The sequence below is a fragment of the Liolophura sinensis genome, chromosome 13 (genome assembly GCF_032854445.1).
Source record: "Liolophura sinensis isolate JHLJ2023 chromosome 13, CUHK_Ljap_v2, whole genome shotgun sequence".
NCBI lineage: Eukaryota > Metazoa > Mollusca > Polyplacophora > Chitonida > Chitonidae > Liolophura > Liolophura sinensis.
The window spans coordinates 13467487-13480611 of NC_088307.1; the positions used below are offsets into that span (position 1 = coordinate 13467487).

The 13125-nt window shown below is 41.2% G+C and overlaps 1 protein-coding gene across 1 annotated transcript; it reads left to right on the forward strand.

The window, feature by feature from the left end:
* The first annotated feature begins 1492 nt into the window (after positions 1-1492).
* LOC135480542 (negative elongation factor B-like) lies at positions 1493-10487 on the forward strand. The gene is made up of 7 exons (XM_064760395.1): positions 1493-1525; positions 2752-3681; positions 4286-4388; positions 5693-5788; positions 6188-6562; positions 8265-8384; positions 10033-10487. The coding sequence occupies exons 2-7, from the start codon at positions 2795-2797 to the stop codon at positions 10168-10170; spliced, it is 1719 nt and encodes a 572-aa protein (XP_064616465.1). The 5' UTR covers positions 1493-1525; positions 2752-2794; the 3' UTR covers positions 10171-10487.
* Positions 10488-13125: the final 2638 nt, after the last annotated feature.

Here is a 13125-nt window from a genome sequence, read left to right on the forward strand (position 1 = left end):
GTAGGACGAACTCCACAAGGATTTCTCATAAACGTCCTTCACAGACTTTCCTTGACGATGAGGCCTGAGCAAGATAAAAGGAATGGCCCATTACAGTTCGATCTTTAATATTTTACCATCACTGGGATTAATTTGAACAATGTCTTGAAATCAGTAGTGGAGGTTGGCCAAGCGAAACACCAGAAACGGTGTCACACTGTGAACCCGGTCGTACTTGGGAAGGTCTTCCAGCAAACTGCGGATGGTCGTGGGTTTCCCCAGATCTCTGCCTGGTTTCCACCCACCATAATGCTGACCGCCGTCTTATAAGTGAAATATTCTTGAGTACGGGGTAAAACACCAATCAAATAAATAAGTAAATATTTTAAGTAAATATTTTAAGAAACAGTATTTGAGTTGTGATCCGAGGACACAAAACAGCGAGACTTTGCATGAACATGCAAATACAGCGAGACTTTGCATAAACATGCAAATACAGCCAGACTCTGCATGAACATGCAAATGCTGCTCATCAAGGTATGCAGTTTTATTTGTAACTAATGGAAGATAGATGAACAGCTCTTAAACGTTTTACCTATTTCCGTTTTAGGCTTTATAACTTTTGCAATGGTTATTGTGTGTAATTCAAGAATACATGGAACGTTTTGTTTTCATTTCCTTATATATGTAGTTTGAAATGTATCCCCACATGTAAAATTTTACTTTCTCGGCTTGCTTCTCAGTTTGCAAAAATGACCGTAAACTACTGTTTTCTATTAGGCGCAATCCTCCAGTCTGGCAATAATTAAGCCTACACGTAGGCCTACCGCTGTCTAAATAGCCTGCAGTCCTTAGATAAACAGTGATAGTAATCAAAACTGGGGGGGGGGGGGGGGAAGGGTGTGCTAAACGGAACCAGACCATCGATGGTGACATTTCCAAACATTTCAATCAATGACGGAAAATATGCTTAAAATTGAGGGTTATTAAAAAATATTAAATATGTCCAAAAAAAATTACCTTTTTTTTTCTTCTTCCATTGGCATAACCTTTTTCATTTCGCTTAAAACCACAATTGTCGTTTTTACCATTTCTTTTCATACAGTCTTCAACGTGTGTAGTCATGGTAGTTACAGTCAACTACTTGCACGTGTTGGTCTTGGTCGTCTTGGTGTAACTGGGATACAAAGCATCTACTTGTGCGATGCAGCGTGTAGGTCGATCTATATACTCTAGATTATTCTACCTTCATGGTCTAATTTATGAATGAGACTTGTTGCCTGTTTTCTGGTTGATGACATCAGAATTCAAGCGCCAAAGTGTACAAAATTGCTCCACATTGATTATAACTCAATAACGCCACCTCTCATCCGCCATCCGTCCCGCAAACCTCCGCTTATATTCCTCACAGTTATATTCCTCACAGGACCACTTACTTACCTCCCTTTGCTCCACTCTTCGATGCTGAAAGTCACATTGCGTTCAGTGAGAAAATACCAACAACGACAAGGATAAAATGAATTTCGGCGAGGAAGATGTTGACTTTGTACGTAAATGTTTGTATGGAAAAGCCACTCTGTGACAAATCATTCACGGGATCATGAAAGCAGAATATTTAATCAAACATTATACATAGTATGAAATAGGCAAAGCGTAAAACCGAACGTTTTGTACACGCTAAATTAGCCTCAACTGCTCCGACGTTTACTTAACCATTAGGCCTATCGCAAATGCTACTTGGTTCAAAGCTGGAAGTTCGTTCCCGCACCTTTCAATTTAGGCCAGGAGTACATAGTACATGGTGGTCATGGGCCTCCCTCCGTTCTCTATTACAACACTTTCTAACATTTTTGCCCAAATTTGCCTTTATGGGACCTATAGCATCACGCAGATTAGAAACATACTTCATTTCTTTTCATCTTACCAGATGGGAATTTGCTTGTTTGGCGTCTTTAGAGTAGCCCAAAGCTAAGCTGAATGTTTCTGCCGTAATGCCCAGCAGCTTTGCTCGTATAGATTTCCACGCAGACTATTTAACTAAAAGAAAAAACAGCTCAAAGCCCACCTTATTTTAGCTATCTACTGATTCCCTTAAATATTGGAAATGTAACATGTCAAAGCCAACACTGGTAAACCAACAGTAATCCAGCTGTTTAAATTTTCAAATCAGACAACTCAATCCAATGCGCGCCATGTTTGGATTTCAGCTTCGGACAGGGTGATGAGCCGAGAAAATTTTATCCCACCAAATATTCTGTTTACAGGGCATGCAATTCTTAAAGACAATGTTGGGTAGGATAAAATTTTCTTGACCCATCACAATGCCTGAAGTTGAATTCCAAAGGTGGCAGATGTTGGTTTGAGTTGCCCGATTCAAAAGTTTAAACGGCTGCATTACTGTTGAAATATGGTTACCACTGCTGACTTTGACATATTAAATTTCGGGCATTTTAGGGAATTGGTGGATAACAAAATAAGATAGAGTTTGAGCTGTTTTTTTTTTTAGTGAAATTGTCTGTGTGGAAGTCTATATGAGTGAAGCTGGACATAACGGAAGGAACGTCCAGCTTAGCTTTGTTCTACTTTAGAGCTGACTTTAATGCAAAATGCATTCTTCTAAACTTTTTGTCTGTGAGAGACTGAAAGTGAAGGAATTGTTTTAACTCTGGCTCATTTATTACACTTGGAGGTGAGTCACACATGTAGTTTAGCTGAACTGAACTAACCTGGCCACCTGTCACATCGTATTCTAATGAATTTTGTTCATTGCAGATGCCCCAGATGAGCTGACAGCGCTTGGCTTGAAAAGTCTAAAATGTCAGGATTGGATGCCCTGGGAATCCCAGGAGGTGACTTTCTCCGTGAAGCACTGACAAACTGCTCAGACCCACTAGCTGCCATTGAGGAATTTCAGCATGAGAATGGAATCTTACTACCCTCTCTCAAACCAGCTCTGCCGTTTTTGGACCTTCACGGAGTCAAGCGGCTTGATTTTCACCAATCGGTAATGGAAGAGCTACGAGAAAAGCTTCTGCAGCGAATCACCGATTTGGCGAGCAAAGATGACCCTAATAAACTAGAGAAACTCGAAGGACTGTTGGAGAAAAGTTTCCCCGTCATCAAAGTGAAAGCCCTGCGTCCTGTAGTCATGTGCATTCTAAAACACCTGCCCAAAATCAAGGACGAATATCTCCAACAGATTTTGGAGAATCGCGAACTTTACACCGAGGCTTCAACAGAAGTGAAGCGTCAGATCTGGCAAGACAACCAGGCCTTATTTGGGGACGAAGTCTCACCTCTGTTGACACTGTACATCAAAGAGAAAGAGACAATCCTGTACAGTCATGAAGAAAGTCAGCTGACATTTTTTCTGCCGTCTCCAAAAATGAGGCGACAGGGTGAGGTGGTGCAGAAACTTGTTCACATGATTGGGCGCAACGTGAAACTGTATGACATGGTTCTGCAGTTCCTGAGGACACTGTTTTTGCGTACGCGCAACACGCACTACTGCACCCTGCGCGCTGAGCTGCTCATGGCATTACACGATCTGGAGATACATGACATCTGCTCTGTAGACCCCTGTCACAAGTTTACCTGGTGCGTGGATGCATGTATCCGCGAGAGGTTCGTTGATAGTAAGAGGTCACGGGAACTTCAGGGCTTCCTCGATGGCATCAAGAGAGGACAGGAGCAAGTCCTTGGGTAGGTTGTCCACTTTGCTGGCCATCACGATACCTACCAATCTACCCTATTTTTTATGATGGAATTTTAAAGGATGGCCCATCTTTGCAGTGGTCTTTACAAGGTGTCATTTTCTGATTAAAAGGACAAAAATCTGACAGGCGAAATTAAAAAAAAAAAATTTTTTTTGATTGTTTTGCATCCAACAATTCAAATCAGCTTAAAAAACCTATATTTTGGCCATGGTCTTTTGTTTTCTGCCCAAATAATTTCCTGCCCAAAAATCTATTCCTGAGGACTAATTTCTGCACTGCTTGAAAACAAGCATAATTACCTCCCTTTACAGACTGTCCTGCGATGATCAAATCATCCACCTCCAGCAATAAGAATAGGTGTAAAAAAATTAATTATTATGAAGTTGGTAAAGCAAATTTTATGCAAAATAAATCAATCCTAAGTTTTAATATTTTGTTATGAAGGCTATTTATCTGCTTTCTCGCCTGAACTGTTCATTTGTTACACTGAATAGTTTTCTGATTTATCTGTGTTTTGTACACGTTGTAATAAGCATGTAGATGAGGAACATGATTTTCTGCTTACATTGTTGCTTATGATGTGTCACCAGGGACCTGTCAATGATACTGTGTGATCCGTTTGCCATCAACACTGTGTGTGTGTCCCTGATGAGATGCCTTCAGCAATGTATCAACACAGAGACAATGCCAAGGGTAAGTCTTGAGCTTTGAGAAAAAAAAGACAACATTTGATCAAATGTATGTTTTAATAGAATGTACATGTTTGTATCCCACTGAAAGTTAAAATTTTTAGTTTTGTGTGTATGTATGCGCCGAGTTTTATGTTGTACTTCACAATTTTTCAGTCACATGATGACTAGGATTCATTAGGTGTGTGTATATATACTGTGTCTTCTTGCGGCAGGGCGAGTCCGTGCTGTCTAAGTGCTGCCGCCACTGAAGTATCATGCTGAAGACACCAGACATGACCAATCACCCTGTCACATTTTCCTGACACCGGGCCAAGCAGTCCTCTTTCCTTGCTCTAACGTCTCAGTGCTGAGCACCAAGCGATGCAGTTACAAGTACCATTTTTGTTAAAATACTTTGGTATGACCTGACCAGGGTTTGACCACAACTTCGAGGCAGACGCTCTGATCAGTAGACCTCTTTGTTTGATGTTGTATAACCCATATGTAGCAGTTTAAACCACATTGTAAGCAAATCTGAACCACCACCTTCTTATCAAGTTTGACTTCACAGTGGCATTTTTTTATTTCATTTTGTTGTGCCTTGCTCTGCCTTTCTGCCAAACACACGTAGACTGAATGAGTGTACAGCATGTGTGGTACGAACGACGGATCTACCTTCCATTCAATCTTCTCCAGTATGGCGTATCATGCTCTTCATAAGAACTCCAGATTTAACATGGATTTATAATTACATATACCAAGCGCCTCAGACAAAATTGTGGGGACAGTCACAAAGGTTAAATTATTTCTTGTGTTTTCTTTTAAGCTAATACCGAGCCTCTGACCTTGGTCTTGAGCTCTGCTCTTTTTGAGTGTTTATTTACTTAGATATACCATAAATGAACTAAAAATTTTGTCCACAAAAGAGTTTTTGTTTTTAGAGGCATATAATTATCACAAAATATTATTGTTGGTGCTGAGACTTACAATTTTCCAGTAGAATATCATCCCATGTACCCAGCAAACCTCCGAAAACCTTGAGGCGACAGAACTCTCAGAATGAGGAAAAATGGGCAAGTTAGTAATGGACAGAATGGTCTACTTACCCTACAGTCATTTAGGGTAAGTAGAAACTATTATATAGCCCCATGCCAAGGTGAGGGATAGCAGTTTGTGTTCATCTGCCCTGCTGAGATTTTATGTCTGATTTTGATCGTTTTGTGTAAGTTTATTTTTTTTGAAACCTCCCATCAAAAAACAGTCGAATCCATGCACAAGTGCTGTATTTATAATTAATAATAAGAATGGTTGACTTTTCTGTTGTAGGAGAATGTTGACATTGTGCTGTTGCTGAGGATGTTACTACTGGGTCTGCAGGCCTGGGATATGATTGACAGCCAGGTGTTTAAGGAACCAAAACTGGTAAGGCTGTCTTCCCTCTGCTCACATTTACAAACTGACTGAAGACCGAGTTTTTATTTGTAGACAGTCTCTGGATGATAGAAGTACATGTACAAGATCACCCAGCATTTGTCATTTCCTATGACGTGTAGGTACATGTAGATGTTATGCAGACCTTTTCAGTCTTTTTTTTTTTAGGCCGTAGATAAAATATTATCCCAGTAAGGATACATTCCTACATGTGAAAAAGTTTGCCAGTTACATGCTAAATGCCAGTGGTTAACTCCAGGATCTTCAGGTTTCCTCCAGCTAGCATGAAGACCCCATGGTGATGTAACTGACATATTAAAAGCACTTTAAAACCCTTTAAACAAACAAACAAACAAACAAACATGCACATAGATGCTGATGTTGTTATAGGAATCGCTGCTGATCACCAAATATCTTCCCTTGATCTCGAGCATGATGGTTGACGACCAGTACCGAAGCCTGATTCTGAGGACACAAGAGGAAAAACCCACCATCTTCACTCCAATACAGCCGTCAGAATTGTTCGCCACTTTCATCAAGATCAGCGGTATATCCAGTCTGGTCGCCATGTACTATGCGCTTCAGGTGACACGCCAGCGGGATCGCATCGCGGCGGTGCAGATCATCCCAGCGCTGCTGCACTGCGAGAATGACCGTGCATACGAGGATACCTTCCTCCACTCGCTCGTATCATACCTGATCAGCATGGCGGAGGATTTCACGCAGGAGGACTTGTGCATCGCAGTGTTTGATGACTTCATCTTGGTACGTACATCTTGAATACACCTGGTGGGCTGTCCTTGTGTGTAGAGAGAAGAGTAGGAATTTCGGTATTTAATTTTTCTTTTTTTTCCACAAGAAACTGAAATTAGAGTAAGGCTGCACCAATTTAAATTGTTCTTTTACAAGCAGAATAAATCAGTTTTCAGTGTCGAAAACAGAACTTTTAAAGTCTTCTAATTTGTCGGAAATTTCAACAGTCTCAGCAATTTATTCCTGCTGAAGACATATTGACATGATCAGAAAGCCCTGAAAACAGGAAAGTCATAAAATTATCAAGATCAGATGAAATCAAAAGATCAAATTTCAATTTTGTTTTTACTCCTGCTTTACTTTTCTTAGTGTTGGCTCACCTGTAAACAGCAAAATAAACTTTATGTTGCGTAGCATTGTTTCAAGAGGAACCTGTTTGGAGTTACATCGTTACGAATGGCTAAATCTTGCAAGGACTAGAACCTGTGACAATGCTTGTCTTTCAGTTAGTTGGGCTTCTCCATAGGTGTTTAATCCATGGCTCAGAACCAGCTACATGTCTATTTACCATACAGTGTCTACTGCTCTCAGGGGCCTTCATGCAGTAAACTGTGACCATCATGAGGCTGTCCAGGGGGTTTTACAGTGTGGGATAAAGCCAGGAATTTTTGTACAGTCCTTAATTCAATTTTTGGAAAAATTTTCACTCAGTGCAGTGAGGTAAAAAGGGACCAAAATAGCCAGGGGTCTGGAGGGCACAGATTTTGTGTATACTTGTAAACGCATTCTCAGCCATTTTAAGCTGTTTCTGTGCACATTATAAAATTGTACTGACATCTAGGCTAAGCAGTTAGTTTAAGTCCTACAGTTCATGAATAGGAACATTATAAATCTTTATGCTTTTTAACTTGGTAAGTACATGTACATGTGTTCCTCAGTAACAACCCCCCCCCCCCCCCCCCCCAGCCACTCAACTGATTTTTAGAAGCTCTGAAATGGTTTAAATATATCCAAGGACGTGCCATGAAATGAATCTACCAGTGACGTCTTAAATTTAAAGTACAGATTAATTAATACAACATTTCATTTTTTAGAAGACAGTCTTTGATTTTTCAAATTTTTGCATATTTCATTTTTTAAAAGAATGCTTCTGACAGATGTGAGGCCATGTATCCATCCTGCCTTACAGAAATATTTAATATTTGAGTTCACTTTGCACCAGTAGGGTGCATGTACACACCTTGAGCTCGCTCTGCAGGTGACAATCTGTAGGAAATGTGCAAAAATTTGTCTGTTAGTTGCCAAAGGGGTGCCACGGTTTTGTACTTTGAGATTTCCTCCACCCATAAACTGAATATGGCCACATAAGTAATTTTCTAAAGTCATTGCATGCATTTAACATTCAGCACCAATCTAACAAATGAATTCGTCGACTAATGGAGGAAATTGAGCACAGTGGACATCAGCAGTCTGGCATTGTATTCAGCTGACTTGTATTTCATGCCTGTCTTGTGAAACCAGAAACTTACTATTATGTTTGGTCTGTCAGCAACCTGCAGATGGTCGTGGGTTTTCCCCCGGACTGTTGCCCGGTTTCCTCCCACCATAATGCTGGCCACTGTCGTATAAGTGAAATATTCTTGAGTACGGCATAAAACACCAATCAAATAAATAAATGAATAAATACTATTATGTTCACTATTCCACATTTCAGCCGTCTATATCTCGTGAGAGCGTCAGACGCCATCTCCTCCGTCTGTTGTGGCATGTCTACACCAAAGTGCCCAACCTACGGATCCGGGTTATCATGGACGCCATTGAGCCGGGGACAGAGGTTAGTGGAGGGTAGTCTCGTAGAACTTAAGCCTGTATACTGTTTCTTATTTATGTCCAATGTTAAAGTGGTCTTGTAGTGGAGTCAGTGGAAAAATAATTACAACACAGTGAGACCAACCTTAAGACAAGTATGAAAGGTATTTCTTTTTGGCAGTACATACCTTTCCTTGAATGAGGTTGATTACCATGTGGATTTACAGGTTACGTGACGCAGTTGATTTTCCTTACTATTTATGTGGTAAATAGGTCAACTTCAACCTCAGAAATATATATCCCGTAACTTTTGTGTGGCCATACCACCACATGCAGCTCGCACTTTTCTTGTATATCAACAAATCAAACAATCTACCTACAATGTCCACCTTTTTTTTTTTTTTTTTTTTTTGAGCTGTGCTTGCTGGAAGTGAAGTCATAGCATTTTGTTACCTTGGTAACCTCCAGCGGGATAGAAAGTATAAACACTGGCTAAAAATTTTTCAGTCCTATTCAAAACAGACAAAATTATGATATGTTTTAACTAGGTGCAACGTAACAGTGCAGAAATTTATAGTGCATCAACAAGCTAAAATGTCTGTGTGTCGGTATTACCCAATCAGTGCTCCGTCTTTGTTGTTGTTGTTGGAGTGTAAAAGACATGTAGGATCTCCATTGGACATTAGGTTGGGCCAGACAAAATGGGGTTTTGCGTTACCTAGGGTTTTCTGTGTTTGATTTTCTTCATCCTTGGTCAAACAGAAGATCTTACCATACACAGGATAAAGGGCAGCTGCCCCACAAAATGTGCCTGGCAGTGTATAGAACTGGAGCACAATATAGCACAATATTTATGAATGACTGTAGATATGGAAAACACGGGCATTTTTCACGTAGTGTTGCATTTACTTCAGAATTTTCTGTAAACTTGACCAATATTTTGCACCGTTACTGCTCTGTGAATTGCAGCTGTATTTACTTATTTTCTGACATTTAGTTCTTGTTACTAGATGAAAACTGAAAACAAGTTTAAGATCATTGGCATATTATATGCATCTTGCCACGTTCATGTTCAAAAGAGGTCTCCATTGCCGAGGTGGTTAGTGTGCCAGCATGGTGCAATGACCCAGGAGCCTCTCATCAATGTAGTCGCTTGTGAGTTCCAGCCCAGCCTATGCTGGCTTCCTCTCTGTACGTGGAAAGGTCTACTAGCAACCCGCAGATGGTCATGGGTTTACCCCTGGGCTCTACCCGTTTTCCTACCATAATGCTCTTCGCCGTGGTATCCATGAAATATTCTTGACCACTGCATGTAACACAAATCAAATAAATAAATGAATAAATCATGCACAAAGTTTTAATCATAGAAGAATAAAGAATTCCTTCTGAAATTTTTGTAAACTTCTTTTCAACCACCATTGCAACCAATTTTTCAAACATTCTGAGAGAACTATGGGGTGTAGAAAAATAATTCCCACACTTTAATGAATCTTGCATCAACACAAACAAATCATTTTTAGCATCATTTTAATAATAATTGGAAGCATAAATTTCTCTGGAAAAGTGCTTTAGTGGTTGAAGATTTACAGTAACTGGCTTTCACATGTGGACTGTATGGGGAGATAACTGTGTGATAAGAGCATGCTGATTTATCTCCCTTGTGTCTGTTTCAGCATAGTGAAGCTGTTCATCAGACATACAAGGCCCTGGCGGAAAAAGTGGCAGCCTTTCAGCCTAGTGTTCAGGACCAGCCTGAGAAGTTAGACTCCCCGCTGATGAACGTCCCTGCCCCCACACCTGGACCTATCTGAGAGTGGGGCAGAAAGAACAGTGTTTTTGTACAAGATATCAATGTTTCCGTGAGGAGTGATCCTGGCAAGAGATGTGATGAAGGATGTGAGCGTAATTCAATGAAGAGTGACTTTCAAAGGTGAACAGCAGTCTTTCTGAAATGTGCAGAAGAGCTGTAATTGTGAGATTTGGTTGAAATGCCGTTAATTGTGTATGAACATATTTGAACAGTAGATTGTTAAATATGAATGGAAGAGTCTGTCTAATAAATGTGAACAGATTTGAACAGCTTGATACATGTGAACAGCCTGATAAATAAAATGTGAACAGATTTGAACAGCCTGATACATGTGAACAGCCTGATAAATAAAATGTGAACAGATTTGAACAGCCTGATAAATGTGAACAGCCTGATAAATAAAATGTGAACAGATTTGAACAGCCTGATAAATGTGAACAGATTGAACAGCCTGATACATGTGAACAGCCTGATAAATAAAATGTGAACAGATTTGAACAGCCTGATACATGTGAACAGCCTGATAAATAAAATGTGAACAGATTTGAACAGCCTGATACATGTGAACAGCCTGATAAATAAAATGTGAACAGATTTGAACAGCCTGATAAATGTGAACAGCCTGATGAATAAAATGTGAACAGATTTGAACAGCCTGATAAATGTGAACAGATTGAACAGCCTGATAAATGTGAACACATTTGAACAGCCTGATAAATGTGAACAGGTTTGAACAGCCTGATTAATAAAATGTGCAGAAATTTGAACAGCCTGATAAATAAAATGTGTAGAGATTGTGTTGAACAGATTACATGTATTTGATAAATGTGAACAAATTTGAACAGGCTGTTTGATAAATGTGAACACATTTGAACAGACAATCTGACAAATGAATATATTTGAACAGCTGGTTTGTTTAATTCGAACAGAGGAGTCCATCTCTTTAATGTGAACATGTTTGCAAGCTCCTGTGTTGAATGTGAACGAATTTGAATGCTCTTTTATTGAATGTGGATAGATAACAAATGTGAACACATTTGAACATCCTGTCTCTTCCATTTTCAACAGTGCATCTGTTAAACATAAACAAATTTAAAAATCCTGGTTGTTCAATATGAAAAAATAATATGTTAAATATAAAACGTTATGAGCAGTCAGCCCCTAGATATATGTTTAAACCCATTGGCTGTGTAATGTTTCTTGTACAGATATCTGAAATACACTCTGACATTTGCAGTATGCCTGATGGGAGCTGTGTTCACTTTTAACCATTTCTGAACTACCCTAATTTTCCAACCTTTCATATATGAAGGAACAACTTTCAGTGTTATTTATGCACATTTATGATTTGTTTTTGTTGACAAAACTACATTGGTTGGATTGACCAATTTCATGGCATCACAAAAAGTGTAATTTTATCAGTTTACACAGAATAATGCTGTCAGAATATGCTTGAAACACCACCTTGCAAAAGGGGTTGAAGAATTACGGTACTTTAGTTCTTCAACCGTTTGGCATGTTAGCAAGGTGTTTATTCAGACATATTCTGGAGGCATTACACTGTGTACATTGACAAAATTATAACTTTCCTGAGGCCCTGAAATTGTCCAATCCAACCAATACCTACCATTGTAATGTGAGTTAATTATGGTTGAAAGGAGTTAGTGGCAAAGTTGGTGTCTTTGGCATGGTATTCCAGTGAGGCAGCATTAAAACACTGACTAATAACCACTGAGACCATGCAGGCTTGTAGAAAGAAATGCTGTTCTGATACAACTGAAATACAGTTGAAGGATGTTAAACCTCAAACAGGGCCTTCGTGGTCAGTGTGCCAGCGCGGCGCAGTGATCCAGGAGCCTCCCACCAATGCTGTCTCTCTGAATCCAGCTTATGCTTGCTTTCTCTCTCGCCGTTCATGGGAAGGTCTCCTGGCCAGCACGCAAGCGCGGCGCAGTGATCCAGGAGCCTCCCACCAATGCGGTTGCTCTGAATCCAGCTTATGCTCGCTTTCTCTCTGGCCGTTCATGGGAAGGTCTCCTGGTCAGCACGCCAGCACGGCGCAGTGATCCAGGAGCCTCCCACCAATGCTGTCTCTCTGAATCCAGCTTATGCTGGCTTTCTCTCTGGCTGTTCATGGGAAGGTCTCCTGGTCAGCACGCCAGCGCGGTGCAGTGATCCAGGAGCCTCCCACCAATGCTGTCTCTCTGAATCCAGCTTATGCTTGCTTTCTCTCTGGCCGTTCATGGGAAGGTCTCCTGGCCAGCACGCAAGCGCGGTGCAGTGATCCAGGAGCCTCCCACCAATGCTGTCTCTCTGAATCCAGCCTATGCTTGCTTTCTCTCTGGCCGTTCATGGGAAGGTCTCCTGACCAGCGCATCAGCGCGGCGCAGTGATCCAGGAGCCTACCACCAATGCTGTCGCTCTGAATCCAGCTTATGCTTGCTTTCTCTCTGGCCGTTCATGGGAAGGTCTCCTGGCCAGCACGCAAGCGCGGCGCAGTGATCCAGGAGCCTCCCACCAATGCTGTCGCTCTGAATCCAGCTTATGCTCGCTTTCTCTCTGGCCGTTCATGGGAAGGTCTCCTGGTCAGCACGCAAGCGCGGCGCAGTGATCCAGGAGCCTCCCACCAATGTTGTCTCTCTGAATCCAGCTTATGCTCGCTTTCTCTCAGGCCGTTCATGGGAAGGTCTCCTGGTCAGCACGCCAGCGCAGTGCAGTGATCCAGGAGCCTCCCACCAATGCTGTCTCTCTGAATCCAGCTTATGCTTGCTTTCTCTCTGGCCGTTCATGGGAAGGTCTCCTGGTCAGCACGCAAGCGCGGCGCAGTGATCCAGGAGCCTCCCACCAATGCGGTTGCTCTGAATCCAGCTTATGCTCGCTTTCTCTCTGGCCGTTCATGGGAAGGTCTCCTGGTCAGCACGCCAGCGCGGTGCAGTGATCCAGGAGCCTCCCACCA